General features: G+C 41.0%; 1 protein-coding gene across 1 annotated transcript in view; it reads right to left on the bottom strand.

Annotated features, from left to right (window-relative positions):
* Positions 1–22746, bottom strand: part of LOC128639931 (peroxisomal N(1)-acetyl-spermine/spermidine oxidase-like) — a 96094-nt gene that overhangs the window by 49911 nt on the left and 23437 nt on the right. The window contains exon 3 of the mRNA XM_053692198.1: positions 16860–17340. Within this exon, the coding sequence (XP_053548173.1) occupies positions 16860–17340 (481 nt within the window). The remainder of the gene's footprint in view (positions 1–16859; positions 17341–22746) is intronic.

The following is a 22746-nucleotide window of genomic DNA, read 5'->3' as shown; positions in this document are numbered from 1 at the left end:
GGCACCCATGGTAACTAGGTTGTGTAAAGTAGTACTCTTCTTAGCATTTTAATACCTGTTACTCACCCTATCGGGGGCGGTCTATATGGCCTGCATGATTACCCTAACAAAATATAATAAAAAGACATATGCTCTAGGACCCATGTTAACTTTGTGTTAAGTAGTACTGTTCTTAGCATTTCAATACCTGTTACTCACCCTATTGGTGGAGTTCTATATGGCCTGCATGATTACCCTTACAAAATATAATAACAAAACATATGCTCTGGGACCCATGGTAACTAACTAGGTTGTGTTCAGTAGTACTGTTCTTAGCAGTTTAATACCTGTTACAACACCGAATGGTGGCAGGTCTATCTGGCCTTCATGATTAGCCGCACCCAAACCCAAAAAAAAGCCAAGCGGTCTTGGATTAACACCCATGGCTAACTCAGTTGTTTCAAGTAGTACTATTCTTAGCACTTTCATCTCATCATCCCTGTTACTTCCAGGACTCTCGGTGGTGGTCTACATGGCCATCATGATTAGCCTAACCAAATACTACAATCCAACCTTGGCTCAGTCTTCATAAGGCCCTTCATTGGCTGTATTTTGGTAGTACTGTTCTTATTAGTTTAATAGCTGATACAACACCGAATGGTGGAAGCTCTATATGGCCTGCATGATTAGCCGCACCCAAAACAAAAATAAAGCCAAGAGGTCTTGGATTAACACCCATGGCTAACTCGGTTGTTTCAAGTAGTACTATTCTTAGCACTTTCATCTCATCCCTGTTACTTCCAGGACTCTCGGTGGTGGTCTACATGGCCATCATGATTAGCCAAACCAAATACTACAATACAACCTTGGCTCAGTCTTCATAAGGCCCTTCATTGGCTGTATTTTGGTAGTTCTGTTCTTATTAGTTTAATAGATGATACAACACCGAATGGTGGCAGCTCTATATGGCCTGCATGATTAGCCGCACCCAAAACAAAAATAAAGCCAAGCGGTCTTGGATTAACACCCATGGCTAACTCGGTTGTTTCAAGTAGTACTATTCTTAGCACTTTCATCTCATCATCCCTGTTACTTCCAGGACTCTCGGTGGTGGTCTACATGGCCATCATGATTAGCCTAACCAAATACTACAATCCAACCTTGGCTCAGTCTTCATAAGGCCCTTCATTGGCTGTATTTTGGTATTTCTGTTCTTATTAGTTTAATAGATGATACAACACCGAATGGTGGCAGCTCTATATGGCCTGCATGATTAGCCGCACCCAAAACAAAAATAAAGCCAAGCGGTCTTGGATTAACACCCATGGCTAACTCGGTTGTTTCAAGTTGTACTATTCTTAGCACTTTCATCTCATCATCCCTGTTACTTCCAGGACTCTCGGTGGTGGTCTACATGGCCATCATGATTAGCCTAACCAAATACTACAATCCAACCTTGGCTCAGTCTTCATAAGGCCCTTCATTGGCTGTATTTTGGTAGTACTGTTCTTATTAGTTTAATAGCTGATACAACACCGAATGGTGGAAGCTCTATATGGCCTGCATGATTAGCCGCACCCAAAACAAAAATAAAGCCAAGAGGTCTTGGATTAACACCCATGGCTAACTCGGTTGTTTCAAGTAGTACTATTCTTAGCACTTTCATCTCATCCCTGTTACTTCCATGACTCTCGGTGGTGGTCTACATGGCCATCATGATTAGCCAAACCAAATACTACAATCCAACCTTGGCTCAGTCTTCATAAGGCCCTTCATTGGCTGTATTTTGGTAGTTCTGTTCTTATTAGTTTAATAGATGATACAACACCGAATGGTGGCAGCTCTATATGGCCTGCATGATTAGCCGCACCCAAAGTCCAAAAAAAGCCAAGCGGTCTTGCACTAACACCCATGGCTAACTCTTTGTTTTCAAGTTGTACTATTCTTAGCACTTTCATCTCATCCCTTACTTCCATGCCTCTCGGGGGTGGTCTACATGGCCATCATGATTACCCTCACCAAAATGTAACAACAATACGTGCGTGCAGGGAACCATGGTAAGGTTACTTCCTTTCGCAAAATCGAGTATAACAGTTGCAGGCAGAGGTTCTGACCCTGCATTATGGCTGCACCTCTCACTAAAAGAGGCATGCGTTACAGAGTCTGTGGGCATGTATGCAAAGAGCTGGCCTGCCTAAAAGGAGCAACAAGGCAGTACAGGTCGTTCTCCTTCAGCCGTTTTATACACTGTCCCATGGCCACAACCCTCAACAGCCACAACAGAATGAAACACCACATATGCCATCCTTTTGAACAATAGAGTACAGGTATGGCATTGATTTTAGTTACACGGCGATATTTATTATGAACCGTGAAATTGAAAACAAAAACAGGATTGGACACCCAGTACAGTACAGGTCGTTCTCCTTCTGCCTTTTTAGAAGAGTGTTCCGGACCCTCAACAAAAACAACAGCAGGAAAGAGGACATATGGCATCCTTTTGAACAATAGAGTACGGGTACATCATTGATTTTAGAAACCCAGAGATAATTTTTGGCAAATGGGAAATAGAAAAAAACATTCATTGGACACCCAGTACACTTCTTTATCCTTAGGCCTTTTTATAAGAGGGTCCCGGACCCTCAACAGAAACGACAGCAGTAAAGAGGACATATGGCATCCTTTTGAACAATATATGACAGGTAAGGCATTGATTTTAGAAACCCATAGATAATTTTGGTCAAATGGGAAATAGAAAAATACATTGAGTGGACACCCAGTACACTTCTTTATCCTTAGGCCTTTTTATAAGAGGGTCCCGGAGCCTCAACAGAAACAACAGCATGAAAGAGGACATATGGCATCCTTTTGAACAATTGATTACAGTTAAGGCATTGATTTTAGAATCCCTGAGATAATTTATATGAACAGGGAAATAGAAAAAAAAATGATTGGACACCCAGTACACTTCTTTATCCTTAGGCCTTTTTATAAGAGGGTCCCGGAGCCTCAACAGAAACAACAGCATGAAAGAGGACATATGGCATCCTTTTGAACAATTGATTACAGTTAAGGCATTGATTTTAGAATCCCTGAGATAATTTATATGAACAGGGAAATAGAAAAAAAAATGATTGGACACCCAGTACACTTCTTTATCCTTAGGCCTTTTTATAAGAGGTTCCCGGACCCTCAACACAAACGACAGCAGGAAAGAGGACATATGGCATCCTTTTGAACAATTGATTACAGTTAAGGCATTGATTTTAGAATCCCTGAGATAATAATTTATATGAACAGGGAAATAGAAAAAAACATTGATTGGACACCCAGTACACTTCTTTATCCTTAGGCCTTTTTATAAGAGGGTCCAGGAGCCTCAACAGAAACAACAGCATGAAAGAGGACATATGGCATCCTTTTGAACAATTGATTACAGTTAAGGCATTGATTTTAGAATCCCTGAGATAATAATTTATATGAACAGGGAAATAGAAAAAAAAATTGATTGGACACCCAGTACACTTCTTTATCCTTAGGCCTTTTTATAAGAGGGTCCCGGAGCCTCAACCGAAACAACAGCATGAAAGAGGACATATGGCATCCTTTTGAACAATTAATTACAGGTAAGGCATTGATTTAAGAATCCCTGAGATAATTTATATGAATCGGGAAATAGAAAAAAACATTGATTGAACACCCAGTACATTTCTTTATCCTTAGGACTTTTTAGCAGAGGGTCCAGGACCATCAACAGAAACAACTGCAGGAAAGAGGACATATGGCATCCTTTTGAACAATAGATGACAGGTAAGGCATTGATTTTAGAAACCCAGAGATAATTTGTTGCAACTGGCAAATCAAAAAAACATTGATTGGACACCCAGTACACTTCTTTATCCTTTTGCCTTGTTATAAGAGGGCCCCGGACCCTCAACAAAAACAAGAGCAAGGAGCTGGGCATAGGAGTACAAGGGAGTGTGACAATAATAATGTGAAGGGGAAGATTGCGGAGTTGTGGCATTTTGAATTTGTTATCGTGGGAAGTACTTGCAATGACCTTGCTCTGGTGAATCCATATCGCAAATGTCTTTTTTAAGGCACTGTTTGTCTATTTTTTGGTAAATGAAGCGTGATTTAAGGCTGGTGAGAACCGACCTTTCTTCTGGCTGTTTGAAAATGTTGTGGCTCTGGACAAACATGTGAATAAGGGTCCATCGGCCATATTCTTCACGCAACCCCTTTAATGATTGACGCTAAAAATGTGTCACCTGCAAGCAGAGATCGTTACTTCTGTCTAAATCTTCCTGGTATGGACAGGCCACTGTTTCCCACAGCAAGTCATAAGCTTGAACTACAAGATTGTCTTGAGTATGGTAGGAAATCATAGTTTATTAAAGTCTGTACTATCACCACAAAAGCTGAACTTCTTGAAGCAATGAAAATGCCAGCAATTTCCTGTGCTTATCGATGACAAGCAGGACGTCCATAATTAGTAATTAGTTGCAACCGGGAAATCTAAAAAAACATTGATTAGACACCCAGTACACATATTTATCCTTCGGCCTTTTTATAAGAGGGTCCCGGAGCCTCAACAAAAACAGCAGCAGGAAAGAGGACATATGGCATCCTTTTGAACAATAGATTACATTTAAGGCATTGATTTTAGAAACCCAGAGATAATTTGTTGCAACCGGGAAATCTAAAAAAACATTAATTAGACACCCAGTACACTTATTTATCCTTAGGCCTTTTTAGCAGAGGCTCCAGGACCCTCAACAAAACCAGCAGCAGGAAAGAGGACATATGGCATCGTTTTGAAAATTATATGACAGGAAAGGCATTGATTTTAGAAACCCAGAGATAATTTGTTGCAACCGGGAAATCTAAAAAGACATTGATTAGACACCCAGTGCACTTATTTATCCTTAGGCCTTTTTAGCAGAGGCTCCAGTACCCTCAACAAAACCAGCAGCAGGAAAGAGGACATATGGCATCCTTTTGAAAAATAGATTACAGGAAAGGCATTGATTTTAGAAACACGGAGATAATTAGTTGCAACCGGGAAATCTAAAAAAACATTGATTAGACACCCAGTACACATATTTATCCTTAGGCCTTTTTATAAGAGGGTCCGGAGCCTCAACAAAAACAGCAGCAGGAAAGAGGACATATGGCATCCTTTTGAACAATAGATTACATTTAAGGCATTGATTTTAGAAACCCAGAGATAATTTGTTGCAACCGGGAAATCTAAAAAAACATTAATTAGACACCCAGTACACTTATTTATCCTTAGGCCTTTTTAGCAGAGGCTCCAGGACCCTCAACAAAACCAGCAGCAGGAAAGAGGACATATGGCATAGTTTTGAAAATTATATGACAGGAAAGGCATTGATTTTAGAAACCCGGAGATAATTTGTTGCGACCGGGAATTTGAATCAAACAAATGATTCGATGGACACCCAGTACACTTCTTTCTCCTTAGGCCTTTTTATAAGAGGGTCCAGGACCCTCAAACAAAACACCAGCAGGAAAGAGGACATATGGCATCCTTTTGAACAATAGAGTACAGGTACAGCATTGATTTTACAAACCCAGAGATCATTTTCAGCAAATGGGAAATAGAAAAAAACATTGAGTGGACACCCAGTACACTTCTTTCTCCTTAGGCCTTTTTATAAGAGGGTCCAGGACCCTCAAACAAAACACCAGCAGGAAAGAGGACATATGGCATCCTTTTGAACAATAGAGTACAGGTACAGCATTGATTTTACAAACCCAGAAATAATTTTGGTCAAATGGGAAATAGAAAAATACATTGAGTGGACACCCAGTACACTTCTTTCTCCGTAGGCCTTTTTATAAGAGGGTCCAGGACCCTCAAACAAAACATCAGCAGGAAAGAGGACATATGGCATCCTTTTGAACAATAGAGTACAGGTACAGCATTGATTTTACAAACCCAGAGATTATTTTGGGCAAATGGGAAATAGAAAAATACATTGAGTGGACACCCAGTACACTTCTTTCTCCTTAGGCCTTTTTATAAGAGGGTCCAGGACCCTCAAAAAAAACACCAGCAGGAAAGAGAACATATGGCATCCTTTTGAACAATAGAGTACAGGTATAGCATTGATTTTACAAACCCAGAGATAATTTTGGGCAAATGGGAAATAGAAAAAAACATTGAGTAGACACCCAGTACACTTCTTTCTCCTTAGGCCTTTTTACAAGAGAGTCCAGGACCCTCAAACAAAACACCAGCAGGAAAGAGGACATATGGCATCCTTTTGAACAATAGAGTACAGATACAGCATTGATTTTACAAACCCAGAGATAATTTTGGGCAAATGTGAAATAGAAAAAAACATTGAGTGGACACCCAGTACACTTCTTTCTCCTTAGGCCTTTTTATAAGAGGGTCCAGGACCCTCAAACAAAACACCAGCAGGAAAGAGAACATATGGCATCCTTTTGAACAATAGAGTACTGCTACGGCATTGATTTTAGAAACCAAGAGATAATTGTTTGGAAACGTGAAATTGCCCAAAAAACCATGCTTGGACACCCACTCCAGGTCGTTCTCCTTCAGCCTTTTTATAAGAGGGTCCAGCACCCTCAACAGAAACAACTGCAGGAAACACCACCACATATGCTATCCTTTTGCACAAGCGAGTACAGGTATGGCATCCATTTTAGAAACCCGGAGATAATTGAGAGGAACCGGGAACATTTTTCTAAAAATTTGCTGGGGCACCCATTACAGGTCGTTCTCCTTCAGCCTTTTTATACCATGGGCCACGACCCGCAACAGGCACAACAGCATGAAACACCACATATGCCACCCTTTTGCACAATAGAGTACAGTTATGGCATAGATGGAACACAGAGATAATTTAGAGCAACCAAGAGATGGATAAAGATGCTGGGTCGGTCCTCCTCCTTCAAATTTGTGGCAATGCGCGTTCAATTTAATGGTCCACCAGATATGAGTGGTGTGCTAAGTTGTACTATTCGTAACAGTTTAATCACTGTTATGTGCCTTATTTTTTTTATTTGAGTTTTGTACCCATAGAGCAGCAGCAGAGGCCAGAAAAATTAGGAATGTACAAATGACTGAAAAATTTGGGTATTGTTGTAGCAACTGCTGTAGCAGCGGCCAGAAAAATTTATGTTTGTAAAACATTTATAAAGTGCCCTAAAAGCTTGTGGCTTGAAAACTAGTTGTTGGCGGATAAGTCAAGCAAGTCCTCCAACAAAACATCAGCAGGAAAGAGGACATATGGCATCCTTTTGAACAATAGAGTACAGGTACAGCATTGATTTTACAAACCCAGAGATTATTTTGGGCAAATGGGAAATAGAAAAATACATTGAGTGGACACCCAGTACACTTCTTTCTCCTTAGGCCTTTTTATAAGAGGGTCCAGGACCCTCAAAAAAAAACACCAGCAGGAAAGAGAACATATGGCATCCTTTTGAACAATAGAGTACAGGTATAGCATTGATTTTACAAACCCAGAGATAATTTTGGGCAAATGGGAAATAGAAAAAAACATTGAGTAGACACCCAGTACACTTCTTTCTCCTTAGGCCTTTTTACAAGAGAGTCCAGGACCCTCAAACAAAACACCAGCAGGAAAGAGGACATATGGCATCCTTTTGAACAATAGAGTACAGATACAGCATTGATTTTACAAACCCAGAGATAATTTTGGGCAAATGTGAAATAGAAAAAAACATTGAGTGGACACCCAGTACACTTCTTTCTCCTTAGGCCTTTTTATAAGAGGGTCCAGGACCCTCAAACAAAACACCAGCAGGAAAGAGAACATATGGCATCCTTTTGAACAATAGAGTACTGCTACGGCATTGATTTTAGAAACCAAGAGATAATTGTTTGGAAACGTGAAATTGCCCAAAAAACCATGCTTGGACACCCACTCCAGGTCGTTCTCCTTCAGCCTTTTTATAAGAGGGTCCAGCACCCTCAACAGAAACAACTGCAGGAAACACCACCACATATGCTATCCTTTTGCACAAGCGAGTACAGGTATGGCATCCATTTTAGAAACCCGGAGATAATTGAGAGGAACCGGGAACATTTTTCTAAAAATTTGCTGGGGCACCCATTACAGGTCGTTCTCCTTCAGCCTTTTTATACCATGGGCCACGACCCGCAACAGGCACAACAGCATGAAACACCACATATGCCACCCTTTTGCACAATAGAGTACAGTTATGGCATAGATGGAACACAGAGATAATTTAGAGCAACCAAGAGATGGATAAAGATGCTCGGTCGGTCCTCCTCCTTCAAATTTGTGGCAATGCGCGTTCAATTTAATGGTCCACCAGATATGAGTGGTGTGCTAAGTTGTACTATTCGTAACAGTTTAATCACTGTTATGTGCCTTATTTTTTTTATTTGAGTTTTGTACCCACAGAGCAGCAGCAGAGGCCAGAAAAATTAGGAATGTACAAATGACTGAAAAATTTGGGTATTGTTGTAGCAACTGCTGTAGCAGCGGCCAGAAAAATTTATGTTTGTAAAACATTTATAAAGTGCCCTAAAAGCTTGTGGCTTGAAAACTAGTTGTTGGCGGATAAGTCAAGCAAGTCCTCCAGCTTTATAACAAAACAAAAAAAGACCAGCCTGTGTACCAGTTGTAGCCCAAGCCAGCTCATCTCATCATCAGGCCTTTTTTATTCAAATGTATCGCCCAATGTCAGTCCCTTCGGGATCCAGCCCTCATTCATTTTTATAAAAGTGAGATAGTCAAGGCTTTTTTGACCTAGGCAACTTCTCTTCTCAGTGACAAAACCTCCTGCTGCACTGAAAGTCCTTTCGGACAGGACACTTGAAGCGGGGCAGGCCAGAAATTCCATTGCAAATTGGGATACCTCAGGCCACAAGTCAAGCCTACACACCCAGTAGTCAAGGGGTCCATCGCTCCTGAGAGTGTCGAGATCCGCAGTTAAAGCTAGGTAGTCTGCTACCTGTCGGTTGAGTCTTTCTCTAAGGCTGGATCCCGAAAGGCTCTGATGATGCATGGGAGTTAAAAAGGTACGCATGTCCTCCATCAACAAGACGTCAGGAAAGCGTCCTGTCCTTGCCGCCGTGGTCGTGGGAGGAGGATTAATTTCATCTCTTCCCCTGTTACATTCCCGTGGTGCTGTGACATCACCCTTATACGCTGTGTAAAGCATAGTTTTTAATTTATTCTTAAAATGCTGCATCCTTTCCGACTTGCGGGAATTTGGTAACATTTCAGGCACTTTATGCTTATACCGGGGGTCGAGGAGCGTGGACACCCAGTACAGGTCATTCTCCTTCATCTTTTTTATACGAGGGTCCCTCAACAGGCACGACAGCATGAAAGAACCCATTTGAACAAGGTTGGATGCCGAGCTAATCATGTCCCGTTCCTCCTTCTCACTGAGGGTATCTTCTTCCCCCCAGCCACGTACAACACCACGGGTACCAGAGAGGTGACAACAACGAGCACCCTGGGATGCCTGTTGTGCTCTGTCTTCCTCCTCCTCCTCAAAGTCACATTCCTCCTCTGACTCCTCTTCCTCACAATCCTCTTCCTGCGTTGCCGCAGGTCCAGCAAGCGATGCTGATAAGGCTGTTTGTGGGGGTGATGGACACCACAACTCTTCCTCTTCCTCTTCACGCTCATCTACGGCCTGATCCAGCACTCTTCGCAGGGCACGCTCCAGGAAGAAATCAAATGGTATGATGTCGCTGATGGTGCCTTCGGTGCGACTGACAAGGTTTGTCACCTCCTCAAAAGGACGCATGAACCTACAGGCATTGCGCATGAGCGTCCAGTAATTTGGCAAAAATATCCCCAGCTCCCCAGAGGCTGTCCTAGCACCCCGGTCATACAAATACTCATTAACAGCTTTTTCTTGTTGGAGCAGGCGGTCAAACATTAGGAGTGTTGAATTCCAACGTGTCGGGCTGTCGGACAAGTGCGCCATGGCCATGTAGGAATGCCTGAAATGGCCACACACCTTCCGGGCCTGCTTCAGGACGTCCTGTAAGCCTGGGTACTTATGGACAAATCGTTGTACAATTAGATTACACACATGTGCCATGCACGGCACATGTGTCAACTTGCCCAATTTCAATGCCGCCACCAAATTACTTCCATTGTCAGAAACAACCTTGCCAATCTCCAGTTGGTGCGGAGTCAGCCACTGATCCACCTGTGCGTTCAGGGTGGTCAGGAGTGCTGGTGCGGTGTGACTCTCCACTTTCAGGCAAGTCAACCCCAAGACGGCGTGACACTGCCGTACCCGGGATGTAGCATAGTACCTGGGGAGCTGGGGGGGTGCCATAGATGTGGAGCAAGACGCAAAAGTTGAAGAGGACTCAGCCGAGGAAGAGGTTATGGAAAAGGATGGAGTAAGAGGAGTAGAGGAGGTAGCAGCAGGCCTGCCTGCAAGTCGTGGCGGTGTCACCAACTCTTCTGCAGAGCCACGCATTCCATGCTTGTCAGAAGTCAGCAGGTTTACCCAATGCGCAGTGTAGGTGATATACCTGCCCTGACCATGCTTTGCAGACCAGCTATCCGTGGTCATATGGACCCTTGCCCCAACGCTGTGTGCCAGACATGCCATAACTTCCTTTCTCACAACAGAGTACAGGTTTGGGATTGCCTTTTGTGAAAATAAATTTCTGCCAGGTACCTTCCACTTCGGTGTCCCAATAGATACAAATTTTTTGAAAGCATCAGACTCCACCAGCTTGTATGGTAAAAGCTGGTGGGCTAAGAGTTCAGACAAGCCAGCTGTCAGACACCGGGCAAGGGGGTGACTTTGAGAAATTGGCTTCTTACGTTCAAACATGTCCTTGACAGACAGCTGACTGTGGGCAGATGACCAGGAACTGCTACGTAAGAGAGACTCAGTGGAGGATGGTTGAGAGGGGGCAAGGAGGACAGCACTGGTTGACGTGGCTGAAGATGCTGGAGCAGGAGGAGGAGGGCGGCTTTCACATTGTGTGCTGCTTCTACTCATGTGTTCTTCCCATCGGCCTTTGTGATGGGAGACCATGTGCCTTTGCAAAGCAGTTGTACCTAGGTGGGTGTTGGACTTCCCACGACTCAGTTTCTTTTGGCACAGGTTGCAAATGGCATCGCTGTTGTCAGATGCAAACACACAAAAAAAATGCCACACTGCTGAGCTCTGCGATGACGGCATTCTGGTGGTGGCAACAGCATGCATTGATGGGCGTCGGCGTGCTGTCTGGCTGACCCCTGGTGACGATGCATGCTGTCTGACTGTGCCACTAGCTCCTTGAGACGACCTCCCCATGCTTCCAAATCGTCTCCTCCTCCTCCTCCTCTCTGTCTCCCCATCTGAACTTTCCCCCTCTTCTTCTTCTCTTCTAGCAGGCACCCACGTGACATCCACCGACACATCATCATCAACCGCTTCACTTGTATCTGACACATCAAGAAAGGAAGCAGCAGCGGGTACAACATCATCAGAATCACACCGTACCTCCATGTCAGTAATGCTGCCTGACTGAGACTGATCACTATTATCTACATCCTCTGTCAATGATGGTTGCGCATCACTCATTTCTTCCAACTGATGTGTCAATAACTCCTGTGACAGATCAAGTGAAGCGGCTGTGGTGCTAGTGTTGGTGGTGGCGACAGGCGGGGGAGTGGCACTGGTCACTTGAGACCTGCCCAAAGCACAGCTGGACGTAGATGGTGCGTCAAGGTTAGGAGGACTAGCAGCGGAAGCTGAAGAAGATTGGGTGTCCTGTGTTAGCCATTCAACTAGGTCCTCCTCAGAACTTTTCGCGTCCCCCCTGGCACCCGGCGTCTGAATAATGTGCATATTTGTAGGGTCTAAAGGAATCACAGCACCACGACCACGACCACGGAACCTGTGGGGTGGCCTGCCTCTGCCTGTCATTTTTTTTAAAATGGACACTAACAATACTATTATACCAATTATATGAGTGGTGGCACTGTGAAAGTGGGCACAGTATACGCTGTGAGACTGACAACAACAAAAAAGACAGATGTTTTAAAAATCACAAATTGTTAATTTTTTAAAATATTAAAAGTACTGTGACAACAAATATGATTGTTGGCACTAGTTGGCAAATGGGCCTGTCTGGCACACATGCTGGGAGAAAGGAAACTGCAATTCAATGACACTAGGAGACTGAAGAATCACAGTCAAAACAGTTATGATTAACAAAAATTCCAATCCTGTTACAATAAATATGATTGGTGGCACTAATTGGCTAGTTGGGACTGGCACACAGGCAGGCAGGCAGGAGGAAAATGCAATTCAAGGGCACTAGTAGACTGCAGATTGACAGTCAAAACAGTGATGATTGACAAATTTTGCAATACTGTTAAAAGAAATATGATTGCTGGCACTAATTGGATAGTTGGGCCTGGCACACAGGCTGGCAGGCAGGAGAAAAGTGCAATTCAATGGCACGAGCAAACTGAGGATTCAGAACAACAATTACCAAAAATTTTAATTTTTAATTATTAAGAATACTGTGACAACAAATATGATTGGTGTAAATATTTTTCAAGTAGGCCTGGCACACAGGCTGCCAGGCAGGAGAAAAGTGCAATTCAATGGCACGAGCAAACTGAGGATTAAGAACAAGAATCAAAAAACTTTTAATTGTAATTAGTAACAATACTGTGACAACAATTATGATTGGTGTAAATAGTTGGCAAGACGGCCTGGCACAAAAGGCTGGCAGGCAGGAGGTAAATGCAATTCAAGGACACTAGGAGACTGAATACTGACAGTCAAAACAGTGATGATTGACAATTTTTGCAATACTGTTAAAAGAAATATGATTGCTGGGAATAATTGGCTAGGTGGGCCTGGCACACAGGCTGCAAGGCAGGAGGAAAGTGCAATTCAATGGCACGAGCAAACTGAGGATTCAGAACAACAATTACCAAAAATTTTAATTTTTAATTATTAAGAATACTGTGACAACAAATATGATTGGTGTAAATATTTTGAAAATAGGCCTGGCACACAGGCTGGCAGGCAGGAGAAAAGTGCAATTCAATGGCACGAGCAAACTGAGGATTAAGATCAACAATCACATTTTTTTTAATTTTAATTAGTAACAATACTGTGACAACAATTATGATTGGTGTAAATAGTTGGCAAGACGGCCTGGCACACAGGCTGCAAGGCAGGAGGTAAATGCAATTCAAGGACACTAGGAGACTGAATACTGACAGTCAAAAAAGTGATGATTGACAATTTTTGCAATAATGTTAAAAGAAATATGATTGCTGGGAATAATTGGCTAGGTGGGCCTGGCACACATGCTGCAAGGCAGTAGGAAAGTGCAATTCAATGGCACGAGCAAACTGAGGATTGAGAACAACTATTACCAAAAATTTTAATTTTTAATTATTAAGAATACTGTGACAACATATATGATTGGTGTAAATATTTTGAAAGTCGGCCTGGCACACAGGCTGCCAGGCAGGAGAAAAGTGCAATTCAATGGCACGAGCAAACTGAGGATTAAGAACAAGAATCAAAAAACTTTTAATTTTAATTAGTAACAATACTGTGACAACAATTATGATTGGTGTAAATAGTTGGCAAGATGGCCTGGCACACAGGCTGCAAGGCAGGAGGTAAATGCAATTCAAGGACACTAGGAGACTGAATACTGACAGTCAAAACAGTGATGATTGACAATTTTTGCAATACTGTTAAAAGAAATATGATTGCTGGGAATAATTGGCTAGGTGGGCCTGGCACACAGGCTGCAAGGCAGGAGGAAAGTGCAATTCAATAGCACGAGCAAACTGAGGATTCTGAACAACACTTACCAAAAATTTTAATTTTTAATTATTAACAATACTGTGACAACAAATATGATTGGTGTAAATATTTTTCAAGTAGGCCTGGCACACAGGCTGCCAGGCAGGAGTAAAATGCAATTCAATGGCACCAGGAGACTGAATATTTGCAGTCCAAAAAATTATGATTTTTATTTTTTTATATACTGTTACAAGAATTATGATTGGTTCCACTAATTGGCTAGTTGGGCGTGGAAAACACGCTGGCAGGCAGGAGGAAAGTGCAATTCAATGGCACGAGCAAACTGATGAATCACAAGCGATCAATTTGGAATTTTAAAGATTAACAATACTTTTACAACAACTTGGATTGGTGGCACTAATTGGCTAGTTTGTGCCTGGCACACAGGCTGCCAGGCAGGAGGAAACTGCAATTCAATGGCACTAGTAGACTGAATATTTGCAGTCCAAAAAATTATGATTTTTAATTTTTTTGATACTGTAACAAGAATTATGATTGGTGCCACTAATTGGCTAGTTGGGCCTGGCACACAGGCTGGCAGATATGAGTCGTGGATGGTAGGTAGGGCAGCAATTTAACAAAGTATACTGTGTAAGTGACAAAAACACAGGCCTGATAGAAAATTAAGTTAGATTATACTAGCAAAATATTTTAAAATTTTAGATTTTAATATTAAAATTATGTTAAGAAGTGCAATGCACATATGAGTGGTCGCACTGGCTGGCTGCTACGTAGGGCAGCAATTAACAACAGTATGCTGTGTAAGTCAGATAGACAGTTAGACACAGGTCTGATAGAAAATAAAATTAGATTACACTAGCATAATGATTTAAAGACTTTTTTTGGGAATTTAAAGAAAAAGGTTAAAGGGACACTCAATCAAAATTAAACTTTCATTATTCAGATAGAGCATGCTATTTTAAACAACTTTCCAATTTACTTCCATTAACAAAATGTGCACATTCTTTTTATATTTAAACTTTTTGAGTCACCAGCTCCTACTGAGCATGTGCAGGAATAAGTGTGTATGCATTTGTGAATGGCTGATGGCTGTCACATGGTACGTATATGCATTTGTGATTGGCTGATGGCTGTCACATGGTACAGGGGGAGTGGAAAAGACATAACTTTTAAAATTGTCAGAAAAAAAATCTACTACTCATTTGAAGTTCAGACTAAGTGCTATTGCATTGTCTTGTTATCTTTCATTTGTTGATTATGCAAATATACTGTGTTGACTGGTCCTTTAAGCACATACATATGAGTCGTGGCTGATAGCCTTGGAAGGGCAGCTATTAAAAACAGTAGGCTCTGTAAGTCAGATACACACACGCCTGATAGAAAATACTATTAGATAGATTACACTAGAAAAATTATTTAAATTATTTTTTTGGGGGGGGGATTAAAAAAAGGTTAAACACATATGAGTCGTGGCTCATAGACTAGGGAGGGCAGCAAGTAAACACAGTAGGCTCTGTATGTCAGCAAAACACACAGGCCTGATAGAAAATGATATTAGATTAAACTATCAAAAAATTTTAAACTTTTTTTTTTATATTTAAATTTAGGTGAAGAAGATATGAGTGGTGGCTGCCTGGCACAGATCAATTAACCAAAAGACTGAAAAAAATGAGGTATATTAATGCTGAGAGAGCCTGGCAGACACAGGCCTGATAGAAAATGTAATTAGATAACACTAGCAAAATTTTTTTTTTTTTTTTTTAATTTAAAATTATGTTATATAAACGGATATTAACACTGGTGGCTGGCACAGAGCAATGAACCAGAGTGTATGCTGTGTGACACAGGCCTGATAGAAAATGAAAAAAAATTACACTAGCAAAATAATTTAAATTTTTGGTTAGTTAAATTTAAACTAACGTTGTTAGGGAGATATCAGTGGTGGCAGTAATCACAGCATATGCTGTGAGCCTTAAACACACAGGCTGAAAGCCAGGCAAATGCTAATAAAAATACGGAAAAAAAAAAAACGGCACGAAATATAGCCCTGAAAAGGGCTTTTTGGGGTGCTGTCCTTGCAGCAGAGATGAGTGGAGTCCTTCTGGACTGTAGTGGACACTAAATACACTAGCCTAGCTATGTATTTCCTATTAATGTCAGGAGCAAAAACACAACACGTCCTCTCATTAAGAAAGCAAGGTCGTTATGAGTCTAAAATGGCGGATTCCGAGTAGCTGGGAGGGTCTGTGAGGGAGTGTCTGATGTTGATTGGCTCTAATGTGTCAGACGGCTGTGACATACAGGGTCAAAGTTTCCTCAATGATGACACATAGGGGCGGATCGAACATCGCCATGTGTTCGCCCGCAGCAGCGAACAAGCTATGTTCGCTGGGAACCGTTCGCGGGCGAACAGTTCGGGACATCACTATTTAACACTAGCACAGCACAGTATTAAATTAGTATTCAATAAAAACTGTACCTGTAAAGTAATGACAATTACTGTAGTAAAATTTGCCAGACTGTAACACTGATACACAGATTGCACTGTAATGCTGTAAACAGAGTGAACTGGGCATAATAAATGGTGCCAGTCACTTTACTCACAATCTTACGATGAGTACAGCACTGTTTCAAAATCCTTGGAGGTTGAACTTCAGCTCCACAAAGTGAAGCAAAGTGAGGTATACTTGTATATCAGAAATTACTACAACACACAAATAAACAAATGCAGACTTTTGAAATTTCATCCCTGTCTAATGCCTATCGTCCATGAGATGAGCAATATGCAATCTGGCTGGTTGTACTCCCGATACTAGTAATGAAAGGAGCAACAGTAAACATGAATTCAAGGGATTGCAATAGATAGATAGATACAAAGATAATAGATAAATCGATATACAGATACATAGATAATAGATAGATAGATAGATAGATAGATAGATAGGCAGATACAGTACATAGATAATAGATAGATAGACAGACAGATACATAGATTATAGATAGATGATAGATAGATAAATAGACACAGTAAGCATTAGCCTTACCATTATTCTACTTACCCCGGGAAGGTGCAATCAATCCCTGGTAGCAATTTATATTCTCCAAAGGATCCAAGTGCCACATTGTCCATACTGTGTGTCCCAATAACAATGCTCTCATATTTTAAATTTGTTTTTAATAAAGCCATCTTCAAATCAACCGAGTCTCCATCCCATTCCTTAGAGCTCAGAGCAATCTCCTGTTTTATGAAGCCTCCTACACTGGAATTTGCATGAGATACGTCTGGCGTCAGGTTTCTGCTCCTGTTTAAAAAAGATGTATAGATCTCCTCAACACTTACAGCCAGCTCTGGGCTGATCTGTTTGCCAGAGCTGCTGTAGAAAATAATGCCACTGTGGTTAACCCCTAACTCAATTTTCTGATTCTCTTCAAGGAGGGCTTCTGGCTCCAGTAAGTTGTATTGGGCAGAGAGCTGGAACACAGGATTTTCAGGAGATGGTCCATGAATCCACTGAGCACCAATCTCAACCAGACCTTTTGCTGCAACAGAAACATAACATTTGTATTAGCACATATATATGGTATTAGTGTGGAAGAAACAATAGCCAGTCAACTTCTTTAAATTTTTTAAATAATAACAGTTTTAATTAAAATGATGCAAAACATTGAAGACATTGAGGCCCATTTAGCAAGCTCCGTAAGAAGCTTGAGGGCCTGTGTTTCTGGCAAGTCTTCAGACTCGCCAGAAACAGCAGTTATGAAGCAGCGGTCTAAAGACCGCTGCTCCATAACCCTGTCCGTCTGCTCTGAGGACAGGAATCGCCACAATTCAACCCAATCGAGTCCGCTCGGGTTGATTGACACCTCCCTGCTGGCGGAAGATTGGCCGCAAGTCTGCAGGGGGCGGCGTTGCAAGAACAGCTCTTGTGAGCTGCTGGTACAATGCTGAATATGGAGAGCGTATTGCTCTCCGCATTCAGCGAGGTCTTGCGGACCTGATCCACACTCTCGGATCAGGTCCGCAAGACCTTTGATAAATAGGCCTCATTATATGAACATTAAGAAAAAAGCTACATTTATAACTACTCACAATATTATTGTTGTTGTTCAAGCAGCCCATCTTAATACTGAACACATCCATCTTAGAGCTTAGGAATTCTTGTACGCTGTGACAGAAGCGGCGTGTATTCATAGATCAGCGACGTAACGTTACTGGCATTTTGACACTCGGGTTAGCATTCGTGAAACAGAGCAGAAGCTTTATATTTTTTATCTATATTATTCATGTGGCCTTTTTATATTTCCTACGTAACTTTTAAACTGTGTATAAAATTGCAAAAATGTAAATCTCCTACTCAGTATTGGTTGTGCTAAACCAACATGCATAATACAGTAGTGAATGTCTGTTCTGTCATAGGGTGCAGAAATCCAAGATGGTGGAGTCCAATATGAAAACTGAGTGCTTTTCAGTTCATGTTTAAAGTGAAAGTGCAGGCTGCCTTTAAAGGGACATTAAACCCAACATTTTTCTGTCACATTTCAGACAGAACATAGAATTTTAATCAACTTTCCAATGTATTTTTATTAATAAAGGGATACTAAACTCATTTGTTTTCTTTTATAATTCGGATAGAGCGTGCAATATTAAGCAGCTTTATAAGTTGTTTAGGATTGCATGTTCTGTCTGAATCATGAAAGAAAAAAATGGGATCAGTGTCTCTTGGTATCTTTATTTGAAAAAGCAGGAATAAAAGCATAGGAGCCTGCCCATTTTTGGTTCAGCACTCTGGATAGCGCTTCCAGATTGGTGGCTACATTTAGACACCAATCAGCAAACGGTACATAAGTGCTAAACCTAATATGGGCCAGCTCCTAAGCTTTCATTCTTGCTTTTCAAATAAAGATACCAAGGGAACAAAGAAAATTAATAATAGGATGAAAATTAGAAAGTTGCTTAAAGGGATACTGAACCCAATTTATTTTTCTTACAAACTTGCAAATTTACTCCTATTAATTTTTCTTCGTTCTCTTGGTATGTTTATTTGAAAAAGGAAATAAAGAGAACAAAGAAAAACATAATAATAAGGATAAATTAGAAAGTTGCTTAACATTGCATGCTCTATCTAGCAGGGGGTGTCAATCAACCTGATCATATTCGATTGGGTTGATTTCCGGCTATGTCTGTCCACCGCCTCAGAGCAGATGGGCAGGTTATGGAGCAGCGGTCTTTAGACCGCTGCTTCATAACTTGTGTTTCTGGTGAGCCTGAAGGCTCACCAGAAACAAGGGGCATCAAGCTCCATTTGGAGCTTGAGAATTCGGCCCCTAAGGGGCCGATTTATCATTTGTTGGATGAACGTAATCCACTGTAGGGGATCATGTCTGTCCGACATCGATAAATGCCGACAGCATACTCTGTTGGCATTTATCATTGCACAAGCATTTCTCGCATTGGCGGACGAGTTAAGAAGCACCTTATGTTTCCAGAGTCTAAAGGCTTGCGCGGAAACAGCAGCATTCACTGCTTGATAAATGTGCCCCTAAAAGTTTACACTTCTTTTGTTCAATATTTAAGCTACTGATATAATTTCAAACATATATCTAAGTATTATCATCAGGCTAATTTTTGCTCTGAATACATCATTCTATCTAGCATTTGTTTAGGGCTAGATTATGAATGAAGCGCTAACAGTTACTTGCAAGCAAAAGGGGTTTATCGGGGGTTACACTCATAATAACATCTAATGAAAATTATTAAAAAACTAAATATTGCACAAAAATGGGCTCAAATATATGAGGTCTCAGGTGTTACAAAAAAAGGCAGGTAAAGGCCTTTAACATAGACACATATACATATATCTAAAGATGTATACAGTCATGGCCAGAAATATTGGCACCCCTGCATTTCTGTCAGATAATGCACCACTTTGCCCTGAAAATTGTTGCAATTTCAAATGTTTAGGCATTCACATTTTTATTTCTTTTTTTTGTATTGGTATGAGACAAAAATATGGAGAAAAAAAAGCCAAATCTGAACCATTCCCCGCTAAACTCCAAAAATGGGCTGGACAAAATTATTGGCAAGAAATAATTGCATCCCAAGCTTGTGATCCTCCTGTAATTTGTTATTAAACTCACCTGTATCAATTAATAGGTGCTGTCAATATAGTAATCACACCGGCAACCAGTTAAAATGGTAAATACATTTCTCAACCTTTCTGTTGTGTGTCTCTGTGTGCCACACTGAGCATGGAGAAGAGAAAGAGCAGCAAACAATTGTCTGAGGATTTGAGAACAAACATTGTAGAAAACATGGACAATCTCAAGGTTACAAGTCCATCTCCAGAGAGCTTAATGTTCCTGTGGCCACTGTGAGCAACAATGTCAAGAAGTTTACAGCCCATAGCACTGTAGCTAATCTCCCTGGACATGGACGAAAAAGAAAAATTGATCAAAGATTGCAACGAAGGATTCTTTGAATGGTGGATAAAGAAACTCAATCAACTTCCAGACAAATTCAAGCTGACCTTCAAGCACAGGGTACAAATGTGTCAGCTTGCACTATATGTCGCCATCTGAATGAAAAGGGACGCTATGGTAGGAGGCCCAGGAGGACCCCACTGTTGACACGGAAACATAAAAAAGCCAGATGGGAGTTGCCAAAACCTACCTGAGAAAGCCAAAATCCTTTTGGGAGAATGTGTTGTTGACAGACAAAACAAAATTACAGCTTTTTGGTAAAGCCCATCATTCTACTGTTTTCAGAAAAAGAAATGAGGCTTTTAAAGAAAAGAATACTGTCCCTACAGTCAAACATTGCAGAGGTTCACTGATGTTGTGGGGTTGCTTTGCTGCCTCAGGCACTGGATGTCTTGACTGTGTGCATGGCATTATAAAATCTGAAGACTACCAAATAATTATGTGGTGCAATGTAGGGCTGAACTGTCCAGCAATGAGTCCAGATCTCAATCCCATAGAGCACCTGTGTAGAGATCTCAAAACAGCAGTTGGGAAAAGAAACCCTTCCAATCTGAGAGACCTGGAGCAGGTGGCGAAAGAAGAGAGGTCCAAAATTCCAGTAGAGAGGTGCAAGCAACTCATTGATGTTTACAGGAAGCAATTGATTACAGTTATTTCTTCCAAGGGGTGTGCTACCAAATATTAAATTGAGGGTGCCAATAATTTTGTCTAGTCCATTTTTGGAGTTTTGCATGGAATGTGTCAGATTTTGGGGGGGGGGGGTTTCCACTTTTTTGGAGAATACCAATGTCATACCAATACAAACAAAATAAGTAAACATGAAAATGCCTAAACATTTGTAATCACAATAATTTTCTGGGCGAAGTGGTGCATTATCTGACAGAAATGCAGGGGTGCCAATATTAGTGGCCATGACTGTATGTATTATATATATATATATATATATATATATATATATATATATATATATATATATATATATATATATATATATATGTATATGTGTGTGTGTGTGTGTGTACGTATTTAAAAACATATATACACATATAAACACATAAATACATATGTATACATATGTAGACATATATAATTTAGAAACAAAACATACACAAAACCCCTTTAAACAAGATGGAAATAGCTGTCCATGCACCTGCAACCAAAAAGGCTAAAGAGTGTAATCAAAGAAGAAAATACACACCAGCCCTAGATGTCCTTAAAAGTCTCAAAGTGCTATAGTTTTATAAGGGCACCACTGGTGTAAAAGTTGAATAGGTCAGTGATAAATGGAAAATTAAAAAGTTACTTTGTATCTTCAAAATGTTCAACCGATAGTATATGCAATTAAAGAAGTAGGCTTTTGTGGAGAATTCGAGATTTAAACCTGGGATACAAAGTGGGGTATTTCAGGTCTGGAAAAATAAGGGTATTGCCTTACTTAAACATATAATTGATCCTTTAACAATGAGACCATATAATTTTAGCGACTGCCAAAGGATATATAAGATTTATAAAAAGGATTGATTACATTTTAAACAGGCAAATCATTATTTATGCCTGATGATTAGAATTGTACCGGAGTTAGGATACAGTCACCAATTACTAGACTGTCCTAAAACTAAAAAAGGCCTAATAGCGCGTATATATATATATATATATATAATATATATATATATATATATATATATATATGTTATGCTACAAAGTAAGGTGGACGATAAATTAATTTAAACATATAAGAATGGATGGGATAAAATCTCTCCCTCATTAACGGCTAGATTTAGAGTTTTGTCGGTAAGGACCCGCGTAGCTAACGCCGGCTTTTTTCTGGCCGCACCATAAAAATAACTCTGGTATTGAGAGTCCACATAAAGGCTGCGTTAGGCTCCAAAAAAGGAGCGTAGAGCATATTTAACGCAGCTTCAACTCTCGATACCAGAATTGCTTACGCAAGCGGCCAGCCTCAAAAACGTGCTCGTGCACGATTCCCCCATAGGAAACAATGGGGCTGTTTGAGCTGAAAAAAAACCTAACACCTGCAAAAAAGCCGCGTTCAGCTCCTAACGCAGCCCCATTGTTTGCTATGCGGAAACACTTCCTACGTCTGCACCTAACACTCTAACATGTACCCCGAGTCTAAACACCCCTAACCTTACACTTATTAACCCCTAATCTGCCGCCCCTGCTATCGCTGACCCCTGCATATTATTATTAACCCCTAATCTGCCGCTCCGTAAACCGCCGCTACTTACATTATCCCTATGTACCCCTAATCTGCTGCCCTAACATCGCCGACCCCTATATTATATTTATTAACCCCTAATCTGCCCCCCACAACGTCGCCTCCACCTGCCTACACTTATTAACCCCTAATCTGCCTAGCGGACCTGAGCGCTACTATAATAAAGTTATTAACCCCTAATCCGCCTCACTAACCCTATAATAAATAGTATTAACCCCTAATCTGCC

Source organism: Bombina bombina, chromosome 9, assembly GCF_027579735.1.
Source record: "Bombina bombina isolate aBomBom1 chromosome 9, aBomBom1.pri, whole genome shotgun sequence".
Classification (NCBI taxonomy): Eukaryota; Metazoa; Chordata; class Amphibia; order Anura; family Bombinatoridae; genus Bombina; species Bombina bombina.
This window is presented reverse-complemented; position numbering and strand designations above follow the sequence as displayed.